The sequence below is a fragment of the Lynx canadensis genome, chromosome D3 (assembly GCF_007474595.2).
Source record: "Lynx canadensis isolate LIC74 chromosome D3, mLynCan4.pri.v2, whole genome shotgun sequence".
Classification (NCBI taxonomy): domain Eukaryota; kingdom Metazoa; phylum Chordata; class Mammalia; order Carnivora; family Felidae; genus Lynx; species Lynx canadensis.
Window position 1 is genome coordinate 75803080 of NC_044314.2, and position 27666 is coordinate 75830745.

The 27666-nt window shown below is 50.4% G+C and overlaps 1 protein-coding gene across 2 annotated transcripts in view; it reads right to left on the reverse strand.

The window, feature by feature from the left end:
- The window catches only part of ACACB (acetyl-CoA carboxylase beta), a 100274-nt gene that overhangs the window by 20025 nt on the left and 52583 nt on the right, over positions 1 to 27666 (reverse strand). For both annotated transcript variants that reach the window (XM_030336138.1, XM_030336139.1), the window contains exons 21-36: positions 27467 to 27567; positions 24682 to 24770; positions 24478 to 24602; positions 20722 to 20835; positions 20475 to 20588; positions 19533 to 19622; positions 16192 to 16310; positions 11341 to 11478; positions 10514 to 10613; positions 10317 to 10424; positions 6048 to 6104; positions 5766 to 5807; positions 4548 to 4763; positions 2801 to 2956; positions 1856 to 2059; positions 861 to 1016 (exon numbers count right to left, since the gene is read on the reverse strand). In XM_030336138.1, the coding sequence (XP_030191998.1) occupies positions 861 to 1016; positions 1856 to 2059; positions 2801 to 2956; positions 4548 to 4763; positions 5766 to 5807; positions 6048 to 6104; positions 10317 to 10424; positions 10514 to 10613; positions 11341 to 11478; positions 16192 to 16310; positions 19533 to 19622; positions 20475 to 20588; positions 20722 to 20835; positions 24478 to 24602; positions 24682 to 24770; positions 27467 to 27567 (1929 nt within the window). The remainder of the gene's footprint in view (positions 1 to 860; positions 1017 to 1855; positions 2060 to 2800; positions 2957 to 4547; positions 4764 to 5765; positions 5808 to 6047; positions 6105 to 10316; positions 10425 to 10513; positions 10614 to 11340; positions 11479 to 16191; positions 16311 to 19532; positions 19623 to 20474; positions 20589 to 20721; positions 20836 to 24477; positions 24603 to 24681; positions 24771 to 27466; positions 27568 to 27666) is intronic.

The following is a 27666-nucleotide window of genomic DNA, read 5'->3' on the forward strand; positions in this document are numbered from 1 at the left end:
CCAAAAAAACCCCTCTGGAATTATACTGAATTATTCATTTGGGCATGAATGTTGTCCATACTATTCTGTCTCTTTATCTAAAAGAAAGGGGATGGGGGCGCCTGGGTGGCTCAGTCAGTTAAGTGACCAACTTCGGCTCGGGTCATGATCTCGCGGTTTGTGAGTTCGAGCCCCGCATCGGGCTCTGTGCTGACAGCTCGGAGCCTGGAGCCTGCTTCGGATTCTGTGTCTCCCTCTCTCTCTGCCCCTCCCCTGCTCATGCTCTGTCTCCGTTTCCTTCAAAAGTAAATAAAAGAATGATACTGCACTGACAACAGTGAATGGATTCCATTAGGGTGGAATTTTATTTGCTGAGACCCATTTTCCTGTATTTTCCAGTGAACACTTCAATCACTAGGAAAACACAATAAGACACTGTTTTTAAAAAGTAGACTAAAAGTTCCTTAAAGCTAGTGAGTGACCCCACCCTCTTCCTCAGGGTCGACCGACCCATAGCATGGTGCCTGGAATGTGGCAGGCACAGACCTTCACAAACGAGCTCTTAATAAGCGAGCTTTCAAAAGGCCAGGAGGAAACACACCAAAATTATTAAGCAATGTGTCTTTAGGACACGGAACCATGAGTCACTTTTTTCTTTTTTTCCACGCTCCTTTATTTTCCTAAGCTTCTGGATTACGTGACTTTCTAACATGCGGAGGAAAGTAGGTTCATTTTAGACAAAACGCTAGGAAGGCATTCCCAATACGGAGTTCTTTAGGCTGGGGTCTTCAGGAGAGTAACTAAGGACGGGGAGGGGTGTGGGGCGGGTGGAATCCCTGAGGGGACCCGGGGTGGTGCCCCAGGAAAGCCACAGGACTTGCCTGCCTGAACATCTCCGGGAAGTCGTACACGTAGGTGGTGCCCAGGGACTGGGCCTGGAATCGCTTGGCCTGAAGCAGATCCTTGGTGACGTAGGGAGTGTTGATCAGCATCCCGTGCTGGGGGCCCTGTTTGTTGCCAAAGGAGTGAAACATGATCTGGGAAGACAGAAAGAGAAACAGAGTGAAGGAGGGGACTCCCAGAGAGCCACGCTCCCGTCCAACTTACTCCCACCCTCCTCAACGAAAAGGCGGCGGAAAGAAGCAAAGGACATCACATCACGTGACAAAGCGCACGCCCCAGAGAGCTAATCTTCTTTCCTCTGCCACTGTGGGCAACCAGCACGAGAAGGGACGGTGACAGGTATGGGAGCGTAGCTCCAAAAATGTGACTATCATAGGGCTTTACACACGCGCAAAAACTGGTGAAATCTGAATAGAGTCCGCATGTGTGTTATTAGCGCTGTACCAACGTCAACTGCCTGTCATGACAAGGTCCCATTGTTTACGTTGCTATCATTGGGGGAGGTCGGGTCAAGGGTGCTTGGGAACTCTCTGCAGTAATGTTTTCCCCTCTACTATTTTTCCAACCTCCTGATACTCTTTAATCGCTTGCAAATAAAAAGTTATAGATGTAATGGAAGTCAATGGGATATTTGATTTGGTTTACAAAGATCTGTTCTAAAACACGGCTGGGGAAAACACCCATTGCCCTAAGTGAGCCAGCCTTATGGGAGCTGCACGACGGTGACCCACGGCACTCCGCATCTTATCCCAAATATCGGTCCTTGAATGGATCAAACTTTGGATTGATTCTCCTTCCCAGAGGAATGAACACCTGGCATGCAGAAGCTGACACGTCTACCGTAAACTCAAAGCAGCCACCCCGATCCAGCAGATGGCCACCAAACATCATTTCAGTCTGTGTCTTGCTCTCTCGAGCGGACGGACCCCGACTGCACTTTGAGGTGGGGCTCTGTGGGCCCGCCCAGCCTTACGTTTCCAGATCTGGGGTCGGTGACTTCTTTGTAGAGGCTGATGTCCAGGTAGTAGCCCGATTCGTTGGTGATGAACAGGCGGATGGGAACAGCACTGCCGGTGGTGGTCTGGCGGATGTTGATCTTGACCTCAGCCTGTAGCACGCGGAGTTTCCACAGCCGGCTGCCGTAGCGCATAACCATGGAACGCACGGACTCCTCGATCTGCCCCCAAATCACAGCAATTCCACTCTCAGGCCCCAATCCAGGCACACTGGTAATATACAGGTCTAGCTATTTATAAATAGTTGTGATAATAACGGAACGATGAGGGACACTGAAGGCAAAACACCTGTGACACAGTACGGACCCAGAAATAGCCACGTGCTAAGTACACGAAGATCATGATCTCATTTCATCTCATAATTACTCCGAGAGGGTGGCATTTTTATGCCCCACTGACAGATGAGGAAACTGAGACTGGTAACAGAGCTAGTGTACCTACATTATATCAATCTTTATCTGCACCGTGTAGCTCGTAGCTCGAGCCTTTGCATTTTCTTTTCCTGGGAACTATGTGGGTTGATGGAGACGGGGCATCAGCATGGGCCCTCTGCACCCCACAGATGCCATGCTGACGTCCCAGGACTTCTTTCATCCCAGAATCACCAGCACCAACCCTGCCTGTTCATGAAGAACCAGCCACGGGAGAACGGTTCTCTATCCCCTTCCCTCCTATACACGGTCCCCAAGAGCCCGAGGAGCCAGGAACCAGGGATGAAATTTGGGGCATTCGCGTCATCCCAAGAGTGAAGCATGCTGCCCGGGAAAGGGTGAACATCAGAACAGGGATAACCCTAAGGGGGTGGCAAAAACAGGGCTCTGGAACTTCATGGACAGGAGGTTGTCCACCTGCAGCCACAGGCCCAGGGAAAGTTGAACCCAGTGCCTCCCCAGAGGCGAGACCTTGAAGGGGTCCATGATGACGGTGGGCACGAAGTTCAGGAAGATGTGGTTGCAGTCGGTGCGCACACTGGTGTTGTTGAACGCCACCTCCAGCTCATCCATGGCTTCCAGGAGCAGACGCTCACCCTCGTTCTGCAGGTACTCAAAGGAGGCTTCCTGCCAAAGCGGGAGGGACGGACGCTAAGGCAAGGGGCGCAGGGCTGGAAACGGGGCCTCAGACACACAAGGAGAGAGGAAAACATTTCCCCTCCCCCGAAAAGTATGCCCAGCGAGTATACGCCAAGCCCTGCCTCTGAAGGTGAAGGCACGTCAAAGGCTGTCCAGCGTCCTGACCCTGCCTTCTATCTTCTGTAGTGTGATGCTCTGACCACTGGGGGCCTCCCTGACCCCGGAGGGACCGCCGCTTCCAGGGTTACCGATTCCGAGAGACAGTCAACGACTCACCCCAAAGTGAGTGCACTCTGCAAATGCAAACCAACCAACTTTCAGAGCACACACCTCCTCTTCGGGGCTCTCGCGTTCCAAGTCACTGTCCACCTGCCCTAATCACCTCAGGCCCAGGTGCCGGACAACTAGAGACAGCCCCTCAGTTCCAGAACCTACTGAGATTATTCAAACAAGCCAAACCCAAGCCGGCCTACCCTGCCGCACCTGATCCTTCCTGCAGAAACCACCACAAAGGTTCTTATCCACGTTTCCCCCTCCTCCCCGGCCTCTCGGCCGCCCCTGGTGCTTCCCCATGTGGCTCCCTGTGTAAGGTGTGCCCCCACTCTTGGGATCTGAGAGTGACAATCTTTTCAGTGGTAACTGCTTCCTGAGCTATCAGCCTTACTGTACCTGAAAATAATAAGACCCCTGGAGGTAGCTAGTTGACTGAGGCAGCAAAAAACTGACATTAGCTTAACATCGATCAATAGAGGATTAGGAAACAAAACAAAACAAAACAAAACCACACACACGTACATCCAGGCAGAGAGAGCATGAGGCATACCATCTTCATCAACACGGGAGATGAGGTCTACGAGGCCCTGACCAGTAAAAGAGCAACAGTATTCAAACGGTTGGTCCACTGGGAGCCCCGCCCACAACACTACACCTGCAACTCAGGTCATGATCTCACAGTTCCTTGAGTTCGAGCCCCGCGTCGGGTTCTGTGCTGACAGCTCAGAGCCTGGAGCCTGCTTCGGATTCTGTGTCTGCCTCTCTCTCTGCTCCTCCCCTGCTCACACTCCCACGCTCTCACACTCTCTCTCTCTCAAAAATAAACATTAAAAAAATTTTTTCTAAGTAGTTTTCAGGGGTGCCTGGCTGGCTCAGTCAGTTAAGTGTCCAACTCTTGGTTTTGGCTCAGGTCACGATCTCATGGTTCGTGAGTCTGTGCCCCACGTCGGACCCCGAGCTGACAGCACAGAGCCTGCTTGGGATTTCTCTCTCATTCTTTCTCTCTGCCCCTCCCCGGCTCGCTCTCTTTCTCTCTCAGAAAGTAAACAAATAAACATGAAAAAAAATTTTTAATCAAAAACCATACTTTCCAGTGTGATTTGAAAAGCTCGCAACAGAATCAGGGGTGACTTTTCTGGCTGTGTTGGAAAATGATCGCGCACTCAGTAGGCACATACAAGCAACTCCCTGAGTACGCCAGGACTCTGCTACCTGCTCAATTCCCTTCACGCGGACAGAGCGAAGGGAAGGCCAGCGCGCGAGGGACAGGTTCAGGGGGAGAAAGAAACACTCCACGACGTTTTACCTTCGTAATGAGGTCCGAGTGCCTGATGATGGCGCGGATGAAGAATCTGTGGTCTGTCACCTCCGCGCCTTCTTTCACTTTGGCGGCACCCAGGTACAGGTGCATCTTGTGGTTGGCGCAGGGCACGGCGGTCAGATCGAAGCTGCGCATGCGGCTGAGCTCCAGCTGGAAGGCCAGGGCGGGTTCCAGGTGACGGTAAATGCGATCTTCTGCAAACTGCGGGCCGGCCAGAGAGCGAAGACGGACAGACACACAGACAGACGCTGAATTTGACACTGGGGCCGCCCGCCTGTCTGGTGGGCGCCCTGTCCTGCAGACCCCTGGTGTTCGTCAGCTTAGCACTCAGGGGATGTAGCCTTCACGGTGTCACCCGTGGGCAGCTCTAGGGCTCAAGAGACTCAGGGTTTGGGAAGGTCCAGACAAGAGCCACGAGCACTGTAAGACCTGAGTGCCGGCACGAGCCTCTCGGCTCCCAGGTGAGCCTGCCCGGTCCCCAGCGCCTGCCAGCACGCCCTCTTCTCTGTCACAGCACAGGGTACCTCTCAGGAAGTCACTAAAGGCTGGTTTCTCTGTGGAAGCCGGTCCCCGAAAGGAAGCGACAGACGGTGCTGGAGACCGAACTAGAGGAGAAGATGAAGACCCGAAAGAAAGGACGGGTCTTACGCAGACATGGAAGGCTTTGGATAAATTAAACCACAGCACGCCGAACAGGATGGAGTCCGGAGTGTGTGATGGGAGTAAGCCTGCCTGTTCTAGAACAGGGATGAGCAAAAGCTTTACTTAAAGGGCCAGAGAGGGAATATATGAGGCTGGTGGGCCACACGGTCGGTCAGAGCCACGTGATCTCTGCCACTGGCACAAGAAAGCCACAGCAGAAGACAGGAGATCAGATGGGTGTGGCTGTGTTCCAGCCAAACTCCGTTTATAAAAACAGGCAGCCGGTCTGCAAGAACGTAAGAAAAAGAGGTTGGGAGAGCCATCTGAGGACAAAAGTGATCCAGATGAGGGAGAAACCAGAGTGAAGGCTGAAAGGGCAGGAAGCATGGGATCTCAGCTCCACAGAGAAACACAATCCCAGAGGAAGGCTGGAGTTTACACAAAAGTTACATGTCCGTTCTCGAAAACGGAGGTACCTCAAGGACTGGGGACTATACTCTTCCCGAATATCAAAGATGCCAAGGAGGCAAGAACAGCATCACTGCTTTCTTTACATCATACCTCATCTCTTGCTCTGAATGTGAAAAACTTCGGAAATTCTTTCTGCAAAAGAAACCCACAGACGAGACAATGAAATCAAGTAAGACTCATACAAATACTTGTTTTGTGATTTTTTTTAAAAGCCATAACCCCATCGGTTTCCAGAATGAATCCTTTGAAAACCTTCTCTTTTCTAGTGATTGCTCTCTTCAACCCCCATCTACTAAGTAAACATCAAATCAACGGCACCGAGTCTTAAGGAATGTTAAAGACTCACACAGATGCACTGAGAATCACACTGACCTCTTGGGCAATCAGGAATGTGATTCTTCGGAGTCCATATTCCACAAGGATGTTTTTCTGCATTAAAAACCAAATATGTAATGGAATAGTATTTAGCCACAAAAAGAAATGAAGTACTGATACAAGTTCCCACATGGATGAACCATGACAACATGATACTGAGTCAAAGACACCAGTCACAAAAGACCTCACATTGCGTGATTCCATTTATATGAAACATCCAGAATGGGCAGATACATAGAGACAGAAAGTAGATTAATGGTTGCCCAGGATGGGGAGGGTGTTTGGTTGAGGGAAAATGGGGAATGATTGCTAATAAGTTGTTTTGGTAGGTGGTGATGGCGAAAATGTTCTAAAATATATTTAGGGGTGCCTGGATGGCTCAGTCAGTTAAGAGTCTGACTCTCGATATCAGCTCAGGTTGTGATCTCACAGTCACAGGATCAAGCCCCATATCAGGCTCCATACCGGTCATGGAACCAGCTTAAGATTCTCTCTCTCCCTCTGTCTCTGTCCCTCCTCTCTCCCTCTCTCTCTCAAAATAAATAAACATTTAAAAAAAGTAAATAGTGGGGCACCTGGGTGGCTCAAGTCAGTTAAGTATCTGGCTTCAGCTTAGGTCATGATCTCATGGGCCATGGGTTCGGGCCCCACATCAGGCTCTGTGCTGACAGCTCAGAGCCTGGAGCCTGCTTTGGATTCTGTGTCTCCCTCTCTCTCTGCCGCTCCCCCATTCGTGCTCTGTCTCTCTCCGTCTCTCAAAATGAATAAACGTTAAAAAAATTTTTTTAATAATAAATAGATAGAATGAAATATAATGATGGTTACACAACTGTACTAATATTCCAAAAAGCGCTGAATTGTACATATTCGATGGAGGAATAATGTAGTATGTGAATTATATTTAATAAAGCTGCTATATTAAAAAATATATATACATAGACATACAATTCTTTAACATATCATGAAATCTTTTTTTTTATGAAATCTTTAATAAAATTGAGGAGGGAGGTCACTGTTATATTAAAAAGAAAGACAAGTTGGGGTGCCTGGCTGCTGGCTCAGTCAGAAGAGCACGTGACTCATGATCTTGGGGTTGTGAGTTCTAGCCCCACGCTGGATATAAAGATTACTTAAAAATAAAAACTTTAAAGAAAAAAAAGATAAGTTGAGTAAAGAAACAAAAAAAGTATACTTTTTGTATATGCAGTATGACTGCATTTACACAAAATTCCAGAATAGATGAAACTAATCCAAACTGTTAAAACTCAGGCTAGTGGTCGGTTATCTCTGGCAAGGAGAAGCTGGGAACATTCATTTTTTTCTATCTGAATGCTGGTTATACTTAGGAATTCACTATGAAAATTCACCAGGTTGTACATTTATGATTTGTACCCTTTTCTGTATGTTAAACTTCAATAGGAAGGCATCCAAGAAAAAGTACAAAGCTGTTTCTAGTTAATCCCTAAATGAAATATTATTACATACAGTATTATATAAGGGGAAAGAAAAAACCCAAAAGACAAGGAAATACAGTTCTTGCTTAACTTGTCCATACGGTAAAGAAACTTATCAGGGGAGATGAGTTGTCTTAGCGCATTTCAGAAAGACGTAACTAGACAAACACAAAAGAATACCTAATGGGGGTTGCCTGGGTGGTTCAGTTGGTTAAGCGTCCAACTTTTGGTTTCGGCCCAGGTCATGATCTCACAGTTCATGGGTTTGAGCCCCAAATCGGGCTCCACACTGACAGTGCGGAACCTGCTTGGGATTCTCTCTCTCTCTGCTCCTCCCCTGCTCGTGCTCTCTCTCAAAATAAATAAACTTTAAAAAAAAAGAATACTTCATGGAACGTTGGTTGCAAAGAGAACAAGATAAACCACAAAACAAAGAGGATGTGAATGCGGCAAAACTAACCTGGTTAGGGGGAGCCTGAATCATTAGTTCTCAACTAAGGATGTGCATCAGTGTGTGCATGGGAATGTATATGTATATTAATGTGTGTATGTGAAAATATGTATGTAGGTATCTGCTTAATGTAAAAAAAAATTTAAATACTCTAGCAATATATTGGAAAGGACATTAAAAGTCCTTCCTTTCCCCCAGGTATATATTGTAGCCCTCCTCTCTTTGGTATGTTACGTATAGATATATATATATATCTATATATATCTATATAGATATATATATATATCACTCACTGCCCATACTTTTCCCTCCACTCTGCCCTCTCCAGGCAAGAAACACCAATTATCGTGAGCATCATTTGATCTGGTTATAGGGTAGGGCTAACCGCAACCGCTCAAATGTTGCCTTATCAACGCCATGGGACGCCACGTGTAACTTGAGTAAGAACATCAGCTATGTCAAGAAGAAACCAGCCAAAGGGAAACACGTCAGTATCTTCATCCCGGGGCTGGACTGTAGGGCTGTGGGTTTCATTTTAAAACCTGCTTTTCAGGGGCGCCTGGGTGGCTCAGCCTGTTAAGCATCCGACTTCAGCTCAGGTCATGATCTCACTGTCCGTGAGTTTGAGCCCTGTGTCGGGCTCTGTGCCAACGGCTCAGGGTCTGGAGCCTGCTTCAGATTCGGTGTCTCCCTCACCCTCCGCCCCTTCCCCACTTGCACTCTGTCTCTCTCAAAAATTAAAAAAAGTAATAAATTTTGAAAAAATTGAACAGTTGAAAAATAAATAAATAAAACCTACTTTTCAGATTTGTCTGCACCTTAAACATTTTGTACAATGAACATCATTACATTTATTTTATTTATTTATTTGAGAGAGACAGAGATAGCGCAATTGGAGGAGAGGCAGAAAGAGAGGGAGGGACAGAGACAACCCCAAGCAAGCTCTGTGTTGCCAGCACAGAGACGGACACGAGTCTCAAACTCCTAAAACCGTGAGATATGACCTGAGCCGAAACCAAGAGTTGGACGCTTAGCTGACGGAGCCACCCAGGCGCCCCCTACATATGTTGATTAATCAAGTAAAGACTAAGTAAATCACTGACAATAACGTCCCTAAGCTTCCATGGCGTTATCTGGGACTCAGCATCATTCACCCCCATCTTCTGCCTAGGAAGCCCCAGGTTCCCTGAGGGACACCGAGTCAGAGGAGGTAATAAGTGTCCCTCCCACTTGGATACTATGGAGAACACAACAAATGTACAGGTAAATAGACTAAAAACCAACAACTAAAAATTTCCAAGTGGTCTGGAAGTTGAGACCAACTCAGAACTAACAGCCGGGCAGTGTGCCTGGGATTAATTTAGGAGTTCAGAAATCTCAGCATCCCATTTTACAGATGGGGAAACTAAGGAACAGAGAGGTAAAGTGACCTGCCCGAGGTCACACAGTGCCTTCCCACTGTTTCTACCACCTACGCTTGCCAGGCTGCCCCACATCTGTTCGCAGCTGAGGTCTCTGAGCATATACAACAGCTGTCCCTACTGCCCGGGTGAGAAAACATGCTCACAACTGCCACACGGTTATAAAAGCAAGTTCTTTGCATAGATGGCGGTCAGCGTAAGTGACTATTTAAAGATTTGACTTTTCTGGGTTATTTTGACAAAAAGCATTCCCCCCCAAGACCCCAAACTATTCATCGAATGCCTCTGTGAAGTGGCATATATACACTGGCTCATTTCATCATTGCGCGGGCTAAGGAGTGTACAGGTGACCCTTGAACAACGCGGGGGTTAGGGGCACCGACCCCTGCACAGTCGATAATCCACGTATAACTTTCGACTCCCAAGGAACTTAATTATTAACAGCCGACTGTTGACCCGAAGCCTTACCTAGAATATCAACAGTCAGTTAACACGTATTCTGCATGTTATATGTATTATATGCTATACTCTTACGATAAAGTAAGCCAATGAGAAGAAGCGTTGTTAAGAAAATCACAGGGAAGAGAAAAATACATTCATAGCCCTAATCCGTGTAGGAAAAGATCTGTGAATGAGCGCACCCGCGCAGTTCACCCCATGTCGTTCAAACGTCCACTGCACATACTTTGCCTTTAGGTCGTTCCGACACCCGGGGAGGGAGAAACTCTGCCCCCACGTTACTGGGGGAGAAGCCAAGGCGCTACCACGTTCGGCTACTTCTGCCCAAGGTTACGGGCTCCCAGGAGTAGCAGAGCTAGGATGGGAAGCCGGGTCTGTGGCTCTGAAGTGCACATCAGGACTCGGGCCCATGGGATGCCTTGCCACGGCAGCCCTTCCTTCCTGTCTCAGTGACTTGGGACCAGAGGCACGGCCGGCATACCTTGGACTGTACGAACGTCCGGAAAATCGGCACCAGCTCCTCATCTTCCAGGTGGTCCGCGTACTGGATGGCCACATTCAGGATGTGGATTGGCTCCTCTCTGAGGCTCTGGGGGAGAAAATAAGGGCAGGGGGCAGGAGGCGTCAGGGGTCCCAGGCTGCCCCCTCCTGGACAGGCTCCCTGCTCAGGAGACTTACCTTGTTCTCTTCTTCAGAGTACAAGGGAGTGCAGGCCTTCCTGAAGAGGGGGATTTCCCTGGGCACGTTGGCAAAGCAGGAGATGACTTCGTCGAAGTTTCTGGGGGTGTGGGGTGGAGAGGTAGGGCTGAGGGGCTGCCGGCTCCTTAAGGTCATAGGTCAAGATTTCACTCTGGCCAGATGGAAGGACTGGGTCCTTCCCCTTTCCCACCGATGGCTCTAGGAGCTCATCCAACTCCGCCCAGGGCTCACTGGGTTCCTGACCAGGTCCAAGGCACCATTGATGGGGTATTTCCCCAAAGGGAAGAAGGGACCTACCTATGTGATCTGAGATCGTGAATAAAAGAAAGGGTGTCCAGTGCTCTGGGGCATCAGCTGGGTTCCCAGTCACTGGCCGGGAGACCCTCATACCTCACTTCACCAAATCAACTAAGGCCATTGCGGAGTTACAACAAGATAACCCAAGCACGAGGCACAGCACACGGGAACGGGTGGAAAATAGGCGATACTAATAGGACTGATCGCTGATGTTTACTGAGAATGCCACCTATCCCTTAGCTACACTTGAAATACGATGTTTAATATACTCCATCTCATTTCATTTTCCTGGTGATCCCATGAAGTAGATCCTTCTCTTATCCCCACGATAAAGATGAGAAAACTAAGGCACAGAGAGGTTAAGTAATTTGCTCAGAGTCTCACGGCGAGGAAGCACATGGCCAGAATTTAAATACGGGCAGGCCACACAAACGAACAGGTGGGGGCCAGGAGAAGCTTGCCTGGCCCCTCTGCTCAACGTGTCTGGGAGACTGGGCCACTCTGGGTACCTCGTGAAGTCCTCAAATCTCCTGAAGGCAACCATGGCCCCCATCCGCTGACACAGTGGGGCAAAGCCGCTGTCCATGAAGAGCTCGGTGCTGTGCCTCAGCAGGTCGGGGTTGGTGACACTGATGGGCACGGCCATCCTGCAGGGGGACCAGAGGAGGGGACTGATGCAGCTGCTTGAAGACCTGGCCCCAAGAGTTGCTCCTGCCCTGGAAGCTTCGATGAGCCAGACTAGCATTAGAGCCCTCCCACAGTGGGGCTTAAAATTGCACGCGGAACGGACTGGGGTCTGGGGCTGAGGAGTCCTTTTATTTTTTTATGTTTTTTATTTATTTCTGAGAGAGACAGACTGTGAGTGGGGGAGGGGCAGAGAGAGGGAGACACAGAATGCAAAGCACGCTCCAGGCACTGAGCTGTCAGCACAGAGCCTGACGTGGGGCTCGAACTCACGAACCGTGAGATCATGACCTGAGCTGAAGTTGGAAGCTCAACCGACTGAACGACCCAGGCATGGGGCTGGGAAGTCTTCTCTGATTGCTCAGGACCTGGTACAGACTAAGTGCAACGAGCGAGGGAGGGAATGAATGAATGAATGAATGAATGAATGAACGAACGATCCAGACATGCATGCGTGCAGACAAGTCCAGCCTCCCCATGGTCCCAGGGAAATCCAGAACGGTGAACTCAGCCACAGAGCATGAACACTCTTAGTGCCAACTTCTCCTGGACAGCCCAGCCCTAGGCGGCTGGTGAAAGGGCAGGCTTGGTTCTAGAGAGACACGCCAGGCTTCCGCTCTCCCAGTCCCTCCCTCTCCATCAAACCTGCTCTTGGGACAGGGGTCCGGAACCAAAAGCGGCCCCTAGGCCAGCTGCCCGTGAGAGCTTAGCTGGCCACTGCCCTCAGGACTGGCAGCTCACCAGCAACAAACACAGACAGATCCCCTGGAGCCCTGGAATCAAGTGAAGAAGGGGTTACGAGAGGGGGTGCTGAAAAGAGGCCTGCTCTCCTGAAAAGGAGACCTCCTTGCAAGACTGGCCCTTGGCTGGTGTCTGGGAACTTGGGGAGGGTTCCCACCATTCCCTGAATCATACAAGAGGCTCGCCGTGCTCCAAATGTTTGTGCCGTGTGGTTTATGCAGAACACCTGCCTTCCTTCTGGAGTCGGGGATTTCAGCAGAAATCCCCGTGTTCGGCAGAGGGTGTCTACACGACCAGCCCCCAGCAGAAACCCTGGGCGCTGGGTCTCTAACCAGCTGCCTGACCGCACTGCACACAGGCCATCACAACAGCTTGCTAGGGGAACAGAGCACATCCTATGGGGCTCCCTTGGGGAGGACTCTTGCACCAGGCATCCTGGGGACTTCACCCCCGTGACCCTCTTCCTTTTGGTGACGGTGCCCCACTTCGCGGACTTTCACTGCGACGTCACAGCCGTGAGCGTGACCTATACGGAGCCCTATAAATCTTCCCAGCCACCTGTCGAGTCTGGGGTGCTCCTGGAGACGCTGGACCCAGGTGGGACAGGGCCTCTGTGCCTTCCTGTTGGGTACCCCAGAAATCACTCCCCACCCCCTCCCCCAGGCTCCCTGCTCTTGGACAGCTAAATACAGAGAAGCAAACCGGCATAGAAGCATGGGCTGAATTCAGCCCGCAGGTGACTTGGGTCCCTGCAGCATTTTTAATTTTTTGTTTAAGTTTACTTATGTATTTTGAGAGAGAAAGAGCAGGGGAGGGGCAGAGAGAGGGAGAGAGAGAATCAGGACAGAGCCTGACACGCGTTTCAAATTCACGAGCCTGGAGATCCCATGACCTGAGCTGAAAGCAAGAGTCGGACGCTTAACTGACTGAGCCACCCAGACGCCCCAGTCCCTGCAGCATTTTTAATAGCTTCCTACACATCACTTACCTGTTCGGAGCGAAAAGTTGAAGGATTTAATTTTTTTTTTCTTAAGTCTAGATGCCTTACTTCTCTTGGGGGAGGAAAAAAAAGGAAAGATGTGGGCCGGCTGGGCCATTTTCCTGGGGGTCAACCAGCAGCCCGCAGGCACAGCCACTCTCTCCAGCTCCTGCCTCCCAGCTGTGCTCACAGCTCCCCCCCCCACCCCCGCACCGTGGTCCTGGCCCTCAGTCCTGGCTGCACCCCGCATGAAGGTCCGCTGGCCTCTGACCTCCCTGCACTGGTCCCCTGACCCAAAGAAACAATGCGCCTGGCTCTCCAGCCGGGTCCTCCTGGAGGTGGGACTTCAGTCATCGCAGCCCTTCCCGAAGGCCCTGAGAAGCAGGGCTTGGTGGGGACGGGGAGGGGGGGAGAGCAGGCAGAGTGTGCCCTGAAGCCACCAGCCCAGAGCAAGCTTCCTGTGCTCCCAGCCAACAGCCACAACAAGGAGCTGAGAGGGTCAGGGAACCCCCTCCAGAGGCCTCAGTGTCTGTGCGGGTCAAAACAGGAGCCTGTACGGGGCGCCTGGGTGGCTCAGTCGGTTAAGCCTCCAACTTCGGCTCAGGTCACGATCTCGCGGTCCGTGGGTTCCAGCCCCGCGTCGGGCTCTGTGCTGACAGCTCGGAGCCTGGAGCCTGCTTCAGATTCTGAGTCTCCCTCTCTCTCTGTCCCTCCCCCACCCATGCTCTGTCTCTCTAAAGAATAAACGTTAAAAAAAAATAGGACCCCGTGACCACACTGGTGGTCACAACGAATAACCCAGATATATATGTCGGTTCCTCCTAAGGAACAAGGTGCGACTGATCCACAGGCTTTAGGAAAGCAGCCCTCCTTTCCTAACTGGGTGGGACTCTTAAGGCAAAGAACAGAATGCCTCCTCGCGGGCACAGAGTTTCCAAAGCCCTTTCACCATGCCTCCCACTGTCCCCGAAACGATGCCAGGGCCACAAGCACTTTATCCCCTTTTCTCTCAATCGGGGAAAATACCATCATCTCCCCCCATTTTTTTTTTTTTTTTTTTTTGAAATAGGAAGGGTAAAAATAAATGATAAATATGAAAGAAGGTGCCTCATGGAGAAGCACTTCTTTCCTTCGCCCATAACAGAGCAACACCTGGGGCATCTGGGTGGCTCAGTCAGTCAAGCGTCCGACTCACGATTTCGACTCAGGTCATGATCTCACAGATTGTGAGTTCGAGCCCCATGTTGGGCTCTGCGCTGACAGTACAGAGCCTGCTTGGGATTCTCTCTCTCTCTCTCTCTCTCTCTCTCTCTCCCTCTCTCTCTGCTCCTACCCAACTCATGCTGTCTCTCTCAAAATAAACTTAAAAATTGTTTTTCAAAAAAACCAAAGCAACACCCTTATTCTTAAAGGCAATGGAAAGAAAAACATAGATTTTGAAATCCCAAGAGATCCAAATATACCCCGCTCCCCCCACCCACACACACACTGGAATATTACCCAGAAACGAAAAAGAATGAAATCTTGCCATTTGCAACGTTGTGGATGGAGTTAGAGGGTATTATGCTAAGCGAAATAAGTCAGTCAAAGGAACACAAATACCGTATGATTTCATTCATACGTGGAATTTAAGAAATCAAACAGATGGACATGGGGCAGGGAAGGAAAAATAAGGTAAAAGCAGAGAAGGAGGCAAACCATAAGAGACTCTTGACTATGGAGAACTGAAGGTTGATGGAGGGAGGTGGCAGGGGGATGGGCTAGATTGGTGATGGGCATTAAGGAGGGCACTTGTCGTGGTGAGCACTGGGTATTGTATGTAAGTGATGAATCACTGAAACCAATACTAAACTACACGTGACTTGAATTTAAATAAAAACTTGGGAGGAAAAAAAAAGAAATCATGAACACTATTGCCCACACGGACCCAAGATCTGGTTAACTCAACGCCCCAGTCATGATGAGACCGTCCTCCCAGCCACAAGCAAAGCCTGCGGGGACCCCCAGGAGAACCAGACACCGAGGGGCGAGGGAAGAGGGAAAGAGAACTCTCCACACTGTAGGGAGAGTGATTGCTTTAGCGGAAGGTGACACATTCTACCTGACCAGAACGGTACTTTGGGTCCTGAAATAAGATGGATTAAAAAAAGACATGATGAGGGAACAGCAGAGGCACACCAGGATGTCCCCAACTGAGCACATCGTGGGGATCCAGACAGGCCAACACCGGCCCCGGCTGGTGGCTCCAGAGGTCCGTCGGGTGCTGCAGAGAGCACTCTGGAGTGAGGCATGTGGCTCGAATCCCTACCCTGCGTACAGCTGGGCATATACCAAGGGGAGGCCCCAGGGCCTAAACGGAGATAGGAACACAGTTTTGGCCAACAGATGGTGAGGGCTGAATGAAACAGGGTGTGGAAGTTCACGGTGCCCGACCAATGGCATAGCGATAACCATCACAGGGATCACTAATGCTCACCAACAGCTTTCTGCATGCCAGGCATGCCCCTAAAAGCCATGTGGGCCTTATCTCACTTATTCCCCATAAGGATCTAGGAGCGTGCCACCGGAGCGAACGTTCTGCGGTGATGGAATGTTCTAGAACTGCAGTATCCCACGTGGCAGCCACAAACCACATGTGGCTATGGGGCACTTTAAATGCAGCAGGTAGGCCCGAGGAGCTGAATGTGTCATTGAATCTCACTCGATTTAATTTAAGGAGCCCACACAGGGGTAGTGGCTTCCACACTGGGAAGTACAGGTGCATGGGGCAGGCATTGGATTATCTCCTTTTGCAGATGAGAGAACAGAGACGTAGGGAGATCCCACGGTGGGGAAGTGGCGTTCCTGAGGTCCCTCCCCAGCATACTCGCTGGGTCCCTCCAGAGACAGGGCTATGGTGGCCAGGGAGAAAAGAAACACCCACCACCCCTCCCCCCGGGTGCGCCCCACTCCATACCGGTTTGGGTGGGAGGAGGGCAGCATGAACTGGAATTCCACCACGCAGGTGCCATCTGGGAGCTGCCGGTGCTGCAAACTGTTTAACTCATAGGCGATGTAGCCCCTTCGCACGTAAACCTAACGGAGCAGAGGCACAGAAGACATTCTCGCAGAGGGCCCTCCAGACCAGAGAAAACTCAGGCTGGAGCGATACCAGAAACCCTCTCTAAATGAGCCCTACGAAGTAGCAAAGAGAGAGTCTGCTCACTCTTTACAAGGTTACCTTCTTTGCAAAGGGCTCGATAGTAAATATGTGTTTTATTTACCTATTTTTGTTCATGTTGAGAGAGAGTGTGCACGCACGACGAGCAGGGCACAGAGAGAGAGAGAGAGAGAGAGAGAGAGAGAGAGAGAGAGATTCCCAACCAAGCTCCAAGCCTTCAGCACAGAGCCCAATGCGGGGCTCAAGCTCACAAACCTCGAGATCATGACACGAGCTGAAGTTAAGAGTCGGATGCTCAACCGACGGAGCCACCCAGGTACCCCTAGGGAGTAAATATTTTGGACTTTGGGGGACAGATAGAGGATACGTCGTCTCTGTCACAACTATTCAATTCTGTTGTCGCAGCCTGGAAGCAGCCAAGGATGATATGTAAATGAATGGGCGTGGCTGTGTTCCAATAAACCTTTATTTATAAAATCAGGCAGGGGGCCACATGTGGCCCACAGGCTATCACTTCCAACTCCTACTCTAGAGTGCGCCATCCAGGAGAAATGTAACACAGCCACGTGTGCAATTTTAATTTCAAATTTTCCAGTAGCCACTTTAAAAAACAGGCAGCAGGTGAAAATGTTTAATAATAGACTTCGTTTCATCCCCAATGCCTAACGTAATGTCATTTCCATAGGTAATCAGCAGAAAAAGTATTGATATATTTGAAATTCTTTCTCCACACAAAGTCTTTGGAATCCAGGGTGCACTTTATACTTAGAGCACAGCTCAACTCAGACAAGCTATGTTTCCAGTGCTCGTTAGCCAGATGTCACCAGTGGCTGCCATATTGGATAGCACAGTTCTAGAGTTTAGACAGTGGGAGGTTTTTTTAACTGAATAGGGAATGTAAGAAGTGTGCAGTAAGTTAACATAGCAGGCCTAACTGCTATCCTTCGAAAGGCCCTTGGTCAGCATCAGGAACCTTGGATCTGGGAGGGCTCCCACTATTCCCTGATAAGAATGGTTCATGGCACCCAAGCTATACGATGATTTTATGTTGAACATATGCTTTCTTTCTGGGAGTTCGGAATTTAGTTACATGCCAGGACCAACCCCCAATAAAACCCCCAGGCACCGAGTCTCCGAGCCTCATTTCAAACATGTTGTCATAACTCATTGCTTGAGGAATTAAAAGTGCCTACAGGAAGGGCGCCTGGGCGGCTCAGTCAGTTGAGCATCCAACTTCAGCTCAGGTCATGATCTCACAGTTTGTGGGTTCATGGGTTCGAGTCCCGCACAGTTTGTGGGTTCGTGGGTTCGAGTCCCGCGTCGGGCTCTGTGCTGACAGCTGGGAGCCTGGAGCCTGCTTCGGATCCCGCGTCTCCCTCTCTCTCTGCTCCTCCCCCGCTCACGTTCTGTCTCTCTCTCACAAAAATAAACAAACACTAAAAAAAAAAAAAAAAAGCGCCTACAGGACCCACTGGAAGCTTTCACTTGGCTTCCCCCACACACTTCACCCCCACACGCTGTGTCCCTTTGCTGATCGTACTTTGCGTCCTTTCGCTGTAACAATTCACAGCCACGAGCACGCCTATCTGCTGAGCCCTGCGGTTCTTCCCAGTGAATCATTGAACCCGGGGCTGGTCTGGGGGACACGCACACATTTTAGCAGGACCAAAACTCTCCACATCTCAAGAGACCAAGTAACAACGTAATATTCAAGGTGCGCCTCTTGAGTCAGGGAGAAGAGGCGGGATTGTGTTCAATAAACCCGCCGGACAAAGTGAAAGAATGCTCAAAGCGCTGTGGAAAATTCTCAGACAGAAAAAAACGGGATTCAGCGCACCGAAAAGCAAAGGTGGGGTGCTGCTTTCCACCTGACAGAGGACACCCCCCCCCCAATAGGACAGGTGACTGGATAATGAGGACCAAGTGCTTCCTGCCAGTGCTTACTCATTTATCTTCCAATAACCCCGTGAGGTAGGTATTATTGCCCCCGCTACAGCAGGAGAACCTAAATGTCCAGCAAAGGAAAGCAACGGGCCACAGGTCACACAGCTCGGGACTCTGCACAGATTGGTCCCCCTGACTGGAACCTCTGTGCTGCTTCCCACCAATTCTGACTTGCTCCTTAGCTGCCTGCTTCCACATCACTTTCTCATCCGAGTCTGAGCCGAACCTCCCTCCCGGTGAGGTTAGACTCTGCTGTCCGATTCTCAGCATGCCCGTTGTATTTAGTGCGTGTGTGTGTGTGTGTGTGTGTATCTCCCCAGCCAGAGAGAAGCTCCGTTAGGGCAGAGACCGGGGCTGTTCCCCTGCTGTTTCCCCAGAGGCTGGCACACAGTGGGTCTCAACATAAGTGAAAATTGGAAAGGGGGGGGAAAGAAAGGCACTTAAGAGCGCTACGTGGCCTCACTGCCGGAAACAGGGAGACCTGAGAAGGATTCTTTGAGCTGAAACCAGGGAGGAGGTAAAGGCTGCAGGCCCAGGAGAGTCTGGGGCCATCGCATACGCAAAAGCCCCAAACAGTCTCCATGGAGACCCAGTCAACGTTCTAGCACCAGGATGGGTGACCCGTGGGGTCTAAAAGGTGGCAGAAGAGGGAGTGGGGACCACAGGGGACCAAGACTCCAAGATCGGAGAGTTTTGCTGCTGGTCACTGCCTTGTCTGCCCCATCGGGACCGGTGACAGGGAGGTCGCCTTAAATTGTCACCTAGGCTCCTTCCTGCTCTATGGCTCAAGCAGACAAGTCTTCCAAAGGTATGTAACGCAGGGAATCAGAGAGTCTGCAGGAGGCGCCTTGGCTCTTGGTGGTTAGCATTTCAACGTGCCCTGCCTGGAGGAGGCCGGACCGGCACCTGAGAAAACGGGGGTTACCAGCAAGCGCCCTGGTCAGAGACCTCGTGAGACCCTGGTCGTGCCACTCCCCAGCCGGGGGACCTCGGGCCAGACGCTCCACCTCTCTGAGCCTCAACGCCCTTCTCTGTGAGATGGGCAGGTAACAGTACCTACCCTGTGGAGAGAAGGATAAGGTCCCGTTCGCGAGGCGCGTGGCCCGGGCTCAGGCGCACAGCAGGCGGGCGGTGGATGTCAGGACCTGCATGTTCGCTATGGGTGCTGTTACTGGGTCCTCCCTCCTACTTACCTCCAGGGACGCCATGCAAACGACCTTGTTAGCGTGGTAGAAGAAAGTGGGCAGGACGTCGAATATGGTCGTCTCTGACAGTATTAATTTCTACAGGATGGGAAGGGGGAAGAAGAGGCAAATGTTACCAAGTTTTCACCAAGATGAGTGGAGGGGTGGGGGCAGGGAGGGGAAGCCGGCGGTGGTTTCTGTCCGTGCTCCAGGCCCGTAGTGGGAGCAGTTCTGGGAGGATTACACCTGGGGCTCCCCGTTCCAGATGCGGAGGGGGTACCTGGAGGCCCGCAAATGATCCAAAGCTGGGGGCTCGGGGAAACCCAAAAGATGAAGCCGTAACTCAGCCGTGCGAGTGTTCCTGGTTTCCTAGTAAGCTCCATCACATCTGAGTGTTTAAAACTGCACCCGGTGGGGGGGGGGGGGCGTCTGGATGGCTCCGTCAATTAAGAATCTCCCTCTTGATTTTGGCTCAGGTCATGATCTCGCGGCTCGTGAGTTCGAGCCCCGCGTCGGGCTCTGTGCTGATAGCATGGGCCCTGCTTGGGATTCTCTCTCCCTCTCTCTCTCTGCCCCTCCCCACCTCCCCCTCTCTCTCAAAAGTAAATAAACATTTATGAATGAATGAATGAATGAATGAATGAATAAATAAATAAATAAATAAATAAAATTCGATAAAATCAAATAAAATACAATTGCACCTCGGGGGGTGGGGGGTGGAGCCTTGCTGCCTGATACTCTCTGTCCATCCTGCAGGACTGAACCTCTCTCGGGCTCCCCGAGGTCCCGTCGGGCAGCCCTGGCCACATTGGACGGAACCACTGGTACCTGCAACCGTGCTCTGAAGGCAGGTGCCCGCACACGGAGGGCACGGGGAGCCCACCTCCCCGAGGCCAGCCTTGGGCCACAGTGTGAGCTCTGTGGCAGGTGGATGGGAGGAAGCGGCCTCACCTTGAGGTTTTCCGGGCAGAACTGGTGGCCATACATGTCGATGGCGGACAGGAAAATGGACTCCACCTGGTTGTGCCTCAGCTCGTAGGACGGGAGGTGGGAGGCGATCAGGATCTGCAGGGGGAGGGGACAGAGGGCTGGGGTAAGCCAAGGGCCGGGCCCTGGGATCAGGACGTGGGATGGCGGCAGAGGGGCCGTGCGGGGTGAGGGATGTGCGTGGCGGGAAGGACGCTCCCCAGGACCCTACCTGTCTCGCTCTGAGGGCCACTTTGCAATGCTCGCTTTTGCTCAGCTGAGTGAGCTCGTTGAGGATGGAGGTCAGCTCTTCCGACAGGGAAGGGTCTGGGCCACAGAGCTCATCCTTTGAGGGGCACAAAAACAGAAATCCAAACGGCTTTTCTCCACCCGAAGGAAACACGCCCAGCCCTCACCCACAGCTGGGGCGTGCGGCCGCCCCAACAACCCAGACAGCTGCTCAGCTCTCTGCACATCCCCGGCAGAGCCTGATAATCATACCCTTGACCACTGTCCACCATGTGCCCCCCATTCACCCCTGACATGCCCTCCACACCTGCTAACATGAAAAATACAACCAAGTCTCTACGTACAGCACCATTAATAGGCGGCCATTATCAGGCATTTAATGTGTCCCAGGCGAGCAACTAGACCCTTTACGTTCATTTCCCCAGATTCTCCCAACCCTCTGAGGAGTTACATTACGATGCCCATTTTACAGATGGGGAAAGTGAGGCTCAGGGCCAATCTGAAGCCAGGTCTCTTGTGTCCCCGAGGCTTCACTTTCCTCTCTACATTGCTGCCTGACTTAAGGGGTTCACAGGTGCAGACAAGAGGGACGAGGGGAAATGGAGCCCGGTACAAACAAAAAGTAAGGTTCATATGGGATGCTCTAGCGAGGGTGTGGTAAGCCGCCCTCTGCGAGTCCCCACGGGGAGCATTCAGGGTGTGGGGGGGTCAAGGGCAGCTTCCAGCAGGAAGGAGGATCTGAGTTGCAGAAGAAGTAGAGAGGTGATCATTCCACGTGCATCCCTCCTCCTGCTTCTGAATGAGGGACCTGCTTGCTAGAGACCAGGGTTGCATGCACCTGCTCTGGACATCTCCTCCTTATGCCCGGAACACAAGAAAGGCTCAGGAATGGCTCAGAGCGGATGTTCCCTAAACACCCTCAGAAGGCAAATCACTGACTGCTGGGACTCTCAACGCCCCAGCAACTCGCCCCCACCCCTGCCGCAGCCCAGGCTGCTTTCCAAGAAGTCACCAGATGGTGGGGCCATGGGTCCTTTCTTCTACTCCTGCCTCTGCATCTCCCTAATTAGAATGAGCCTGCTCTGTTTCTGCGATCAGAACGATCAGCACGTTTCTAACGCATTAACATTTCACACTTGGACACAAACACACGTGCTGAAGAAACTGCACAGGAGATTATTCTTAACCTTCTCTCCCTCCCCGTAAGTGATCTGTTTTAGCAACCAAGTCCCCCTGGTTGGTTGAGCGTCAGACTTTGGCTCAGGTCATGATCTCGCGGTTCATGAGATCTAGCCCCGTGTTGGGCTCCCTGCTGTCAGTGCGGAGTCTGCTTCGGATCCTGTTTCCCTCTTTCTGCTCCTCCCCTGTTGGTGTGCTCTTTCTCTCTCTCTCTCAAAATATAAACTTTAAAAAAAAAAAAAAAAAGAAAGACATGAAGGCCCCTTAAAGACTCAGAAACTTTCATTTCAAAGTAATCATGCAGTTAACAAGTCCTTTCAGAAAGTGTCCTAGGCACCAAATACCATCAAATGCAAAGAACTCACCACTTTCAATAAATATTTTTAGGTGGTTTCTCTAGGGAGTATAAAATAACTCCCTACATTCTTTAGTTTCTACAGTGCAGTGCTAAAATATTAACTCTAAATCACGTAGAAACTTTGCAAACATTTTCAATAAATAGAACCAAGAGAGCCAAAAGAATAATGGATCTCACACATCCCCCCCACCAAGCTGGTACATCTACAGCCGCCGTCACTGAGAAGCCCCCGAGAGCAAGTGTCCACAAGTCAGTCACAGACCCCATGATCCCTCCCGGTAAGAATACACCTCCTTGTGGGGCGCCTGGGTGACCCAGTCAGGTGGGTATCAGACTACAGCTCAGGTCACGATCTCGCAGTTCATGAGCGTGAGCCCTGCATCAGGCTCTCCTGATAATGCAGACCCTGCTAGGGATTCTCTCTCTCCCTCTCTCTCTGCCCTCCTCCCTGCAAAATAAATAAACGTTAAAAAAAAAAATGTACCTCCTTGAGAAAAAAGATCTCCTAGCTAACGAAAGAACCATTGAAACATCCAAGAAATTAAACATTAAACTGATATTATATAATACACAGCCCACGAGGAAGTTTCGCACCGGGGAAAGCTTTCAGAAAGTACTGATGCCTGGGCCACATCCCCAGAAAGCCGGATTTAACTGACCAGGGGTGAGGCCAGGGTGTCTGTATTTTTTAAAAGTCCCCCTACACCTACCCCAGGAGGTTCTCATGTGCAGCTAGGATTAAGAGATCCTCATGCCGCACTAGGAGATTTCAAAATGATTCTTTACAAAAATATCAGTATTTCTGAAACCATCTTGCTAGGGTGTTAACTATCCTATAAGCCCAGGCCCAAATTTGGCCCACCGCCCATTTTTGTAAATAAAGTGGGTTTTTAAAAATTTGTTTTAACGTTTATTTATTTATTTATTTATTTTTTTTTTTTTTTTAATTTTTTCAACGTTTATTTATTTTTGGGACAGAGAGAGACAGAGCACGAACGGGGGAGGGGCAGAGAGAGAGGGAGACACAGAATCCGAAACAGGCTCCAGGCTCTGAGCTGTCAGCACAGAGCCCGACACGGGGCTCAAACTCACGGACCGCGAGATCGTGACCTGGCTGAAGTCGGACGCTTAACCGACTGCGCCACCCAGGCGCCCCGACGTTTATTTATTTTTGAGAGAGAGAGAAACAGAGAGAGAGAGAGAGAGAGACAGCGTGAGCAGGGGAGGGGCAAATAGAGAGAGGAAGACACAGAATCCGAAGCAGGCTCCAGGCTCTGAGCTGTCAGCACAGAACCCGATGCGGGGCTCGACCCCACAAATGGTGAGATCATGACATGAGCCGAAGTCAGACGCTTAATGGACTGCGCTACCCAGGTGCCCCACAAATAAAGTTTATACATTCACTTATATACTGACCATGGCTTCTTTCACGCTACAACAGCAGAACTGAACTGTTGCAACACGGGCTGCATAGTTCTTAAGACCAAAACATTTACTATCTTTACAAAAAAAAAAAAAAAAATCTGTCGGCGCCTTCTTGCTAAAACCAAGTCCAGATCTCCTAGTATCTGCTGACCCTGCATTTTCCAAGTGAGTCGGGTCAGAGACCATATCAAGGGAAGAGACCGCGAACTATAAAGGACGCTAATTACCATCTGGTAGGAAGAGAAATAAGAACGAAGAAATTCCGTGCTTCTCCAAGAAGGCAAACCCAAAGTCCTACCAGACTCAGAATCCAATAGCCCCTAATAACTCAAGACTCCGGGGGGCGGGGGGGCAGGCTCTGGGTTCCAATCCCAGCTCTGCGTTTAGCAGCTGTGTGCCCTTGGCAAAGGGACTTCACCTCCTTGTGCTCTGCCAGAGTGGGAGTGAGCACAGTACGCACCTTCCGGGCTTGCTCAAGTCAACGAGCCGGTTTTTGAAAAGCACGTGAGGAGTGCCCAGCACGTAGGAAGCGCTCTGTGAGCGTCAGTCGCGATTGCACCCAGGGGCGGCTGCATCCCACCCACGCCGCGTGGTTTTATAAACAAAGTCTCATTGGGACACAGCCGTGTCCATTTGCAGGCCTTGACGTTGCACAAGGTCAGGACAGAGGCTGCACGGCCAGCAAAAGCTAAAATATTTCTACCCCGGCCCTTTCCAGAATGTCTGTGGACCCCGAGCTACTCCCACTGTGGGTACAGGGTGCCCCGTCCTGCTTACGATCAACATGATCACCAGCTGGTTCTTCTTGGCCACCTGCGCGTGGGAAAAGATGCAGTCCAGCACCTGGGACATGTTTGGCTTCAGCTGCTCCCTGAGGTTGATCACACACTTGTCGTAGTGAGCTAGAGGGAGACAACAGGGGTGAGGCTCAGGGCCCCCCCACCCTGTGGGCTTGTCACCAGCGCGGGCGGCGACACTTGCCTTGTTGGAAATGGTGTTCCACGCGTAAGTATCTTCTCAGGAGATCCAACACCACTGCCTTCATGTAGCCGCGGGTCCCGCTGCGGTACCTGGGGAGGCAGGGGAGGCTGCTTGAGCCGTCAGCCCTACTTCCTAGAGTGCCTGGGTCTACAGCCGGGGCTTTTAGGACTTCCAAAAGGAGAAAACGGTAATAAAGTATCTGGAGGCTTCACTCCCCAGTCCTCAAGCCGGGGAGGGATGTGGGAGTCGGTTCATTCACGCTGACTCTGCAGGCCAAAGACAGCAGTGACTTGCCCAAGTTCCGACCCCAAGCCAGAGTCCAAGCCTGAGCCTTTGGATGGCACCTGCCCATCCCCAGAGAGAAGAGACAGGGTCAGCCTGAAAACCAAAATGACTGACCACCATAGGCATAAAGGCAGCTTGAAAAATAAGTAAATGAAACTTGAGAGACATTGATCGATAGATCCTTATGTAAATTTCACTTCCCTTTTATTATTTTTTAAAACGTCCGTTTATTTTTGAGAGAAAGAGAGCAGGAAAGGGGGAGAGAAAGGAGAGAGAGAGAATCCCAAGCAGACTCTGCACAGAGCCCAACACAGGGCTCGAATCTACAAACCATGAGATCATGACCTGAGCCGAGATCAAGGGTTAGACACTTTAACCAAACGAGGCATCCAGGCACCCCTCTCTTCTCTTTTAAAAACCAAATTTTAGGGGCGCCTGGGTGGCTCAGTCGGTTAAGCGGCCGACTTCGGCTCAGGTCATGATCTCGCGGTCCGTGAGTTCAAGCCCTGCGTCGGGCTCTGGGCTGACAGCCCAGAACCTGGAGCCTGTTTCGGATTCTGTGTCTCCCTCTCTCTCTGCCCCTCCCCCGTTCATGCTCTGTCTCTCTCTGTCTCAAAAATAAATAAACGTTAAAAAAAATTAAAAAAAAAAATTTTAACTTGGATGTTCCCTAAAACATTTTCTCTTCTAAATCATTTCTGCACATAGGGAACAGAATTCCTTAAGAGACGCGACACTGAGTTTTAAGGGCGTTGAGACCAGTTTAACCCCAGGGTCACTTAAATGACAAAAAAGTAAGAACCCAAAACATGCACTTATTCAAATGTGATTTTTTTTTTTTTTTTGGATGTTTATTTTTGAGAGAGAGAGTGCAAGCGGGGAGGGGCAGAGAGAGAGAGAGAGAGAGAGGTGGAGACACAGAATCCAAAGCAGGCTCAGGCTCCAAGCTGTCAGCACAAAGCCCGACATGGGGCTTGAACTCAAGACCCATGAGATCATGACCTGAACTGAACCGACTGAGCCACCCAGGGGCCCCATTTTCCTTTCTTTTCTTTCTTTTCTTTTCTTTTCTTTTCTTTTCTTTTCTTTTCTTTTCTTTCTTTTCTTCTTTTCTTCTTTCTCTTTTCTTTCTTTCTTTCTTTCCTTCCTTCCTTCCTTCTTTCTTTTCTCCCTTCCTTTTTTTTTAAAATCAAATGTAATTTATATATATACATATATATGTATGTATGTGTGTGTGTGTGTGTGTGTGTGTGTGTGTGTACACACACACACATATACATAGAACAGAGCTTTGAGGGGTGCCTGGCTGACTCAGCTGGTAGAGCATATGACTCTGGATCTCAGGGTTGTGAGCCCCACGTTGGGTGTAGAGATTACCTAAATAAATAAATAAAATTTAAAAAAAAAAAAACAAAAAACAGAGCTTTGCTATTTATTTTTAACACAGAAAAACCTGCTAGGGAATTTAGCTAACTTAACATTTGTTCATTTTCTTCTAGGTGTTTCTCTGAAGCGAAAGGGTGGGTTTAAAGTTAGCGGTCAAAGTGTTCTGGGGGAGGGTCTCCCCTCCTAGCGCTTGGCTGTGAAACTCTCTTCTTGTGGGGGATCCAAAGATATCCTTTGTCAGGTCGATCCTCTATGAGCAGTCCGAGTCCCCATGAGCCGAAGAGTTCCCTGAAGAGAGGGGCAGCCTCCCAGGGTCCTACCTCTCTGTGCCTCCAGTGGTTTCCAGCAGGTGGTAAATGGGCACAGACTTAATCTCCTCCGGTTTAAAAACGTTTGGATTCTGTCCTTACATGCAAAGCTTTCCTGCGACACAGTTTTCACACAACATGGCCATTCTTCCTGTCATTAGAATAGTTCTTGCTGCTCAATAGCTCCTCAAAATACAAATTCTTGGGGCACCTGTGTGGCTCAGTCAGTTAAGCATCTGACTTCAGCTCACGTCATGTTCTCACGGTTTGTGAGTTCGAGCCCCGTATCGGGCTCTGTGCTGACAGCTCGGAGCCTGGAGCCTGCTTCGGATTCTGTGTCTCCCTCTCTCTCTGCCCCTCCCCTGTTCGTGCGTGCTCTCTCTCTCTCTCTCTCTCTCTCAAAAATAAATAAACATTCAAAACAAAACATAGCCGAAAAAATCTTCATCATCTCTCCTCTGCAATGATTTCAAAACGACAATAATCCATATAGCCCTTTATAAAGCCAACAGAACCACTGTATTCCCACTGTCATATAGTCAAAGATACCCTAAGTACGTGCCATGTGTCATCAGCCCTTTACAAAACTTAATCCACTTGTAACTCAGGATGACTTACTGTGCGTGAAGGGTCTTAGGTCCTATTTTACAACTTGGTGAACTGAGATCACAGGAGAAAAGGGTCTTGCTTGGAGTTTCTAGGGTTAGGAATAAGTAACCCCATGGGCTGGGTCTTAGCTTCAGAGAGCCCCAGAATGCCATGTTCGTGTGGTGACAACCACACCCCATGGGGGGCCCGGGACTCACCTCTGGACCAGCTGCACGATGCTCTGGGTGTTCATGAAGAACACCTCCCGGTCAGCCTTCCGCTGCAGGGTGGCCGCGTGGCAGTCCAGGATAGTGGCTATCTAGAAGGGCAGACAGGATAGGTCTGACCACTCATCACCATACGATCCGGTCACCTCCAGAAGTCACCAGAGGGACCCACCGTGGGATTCCATGGAGGA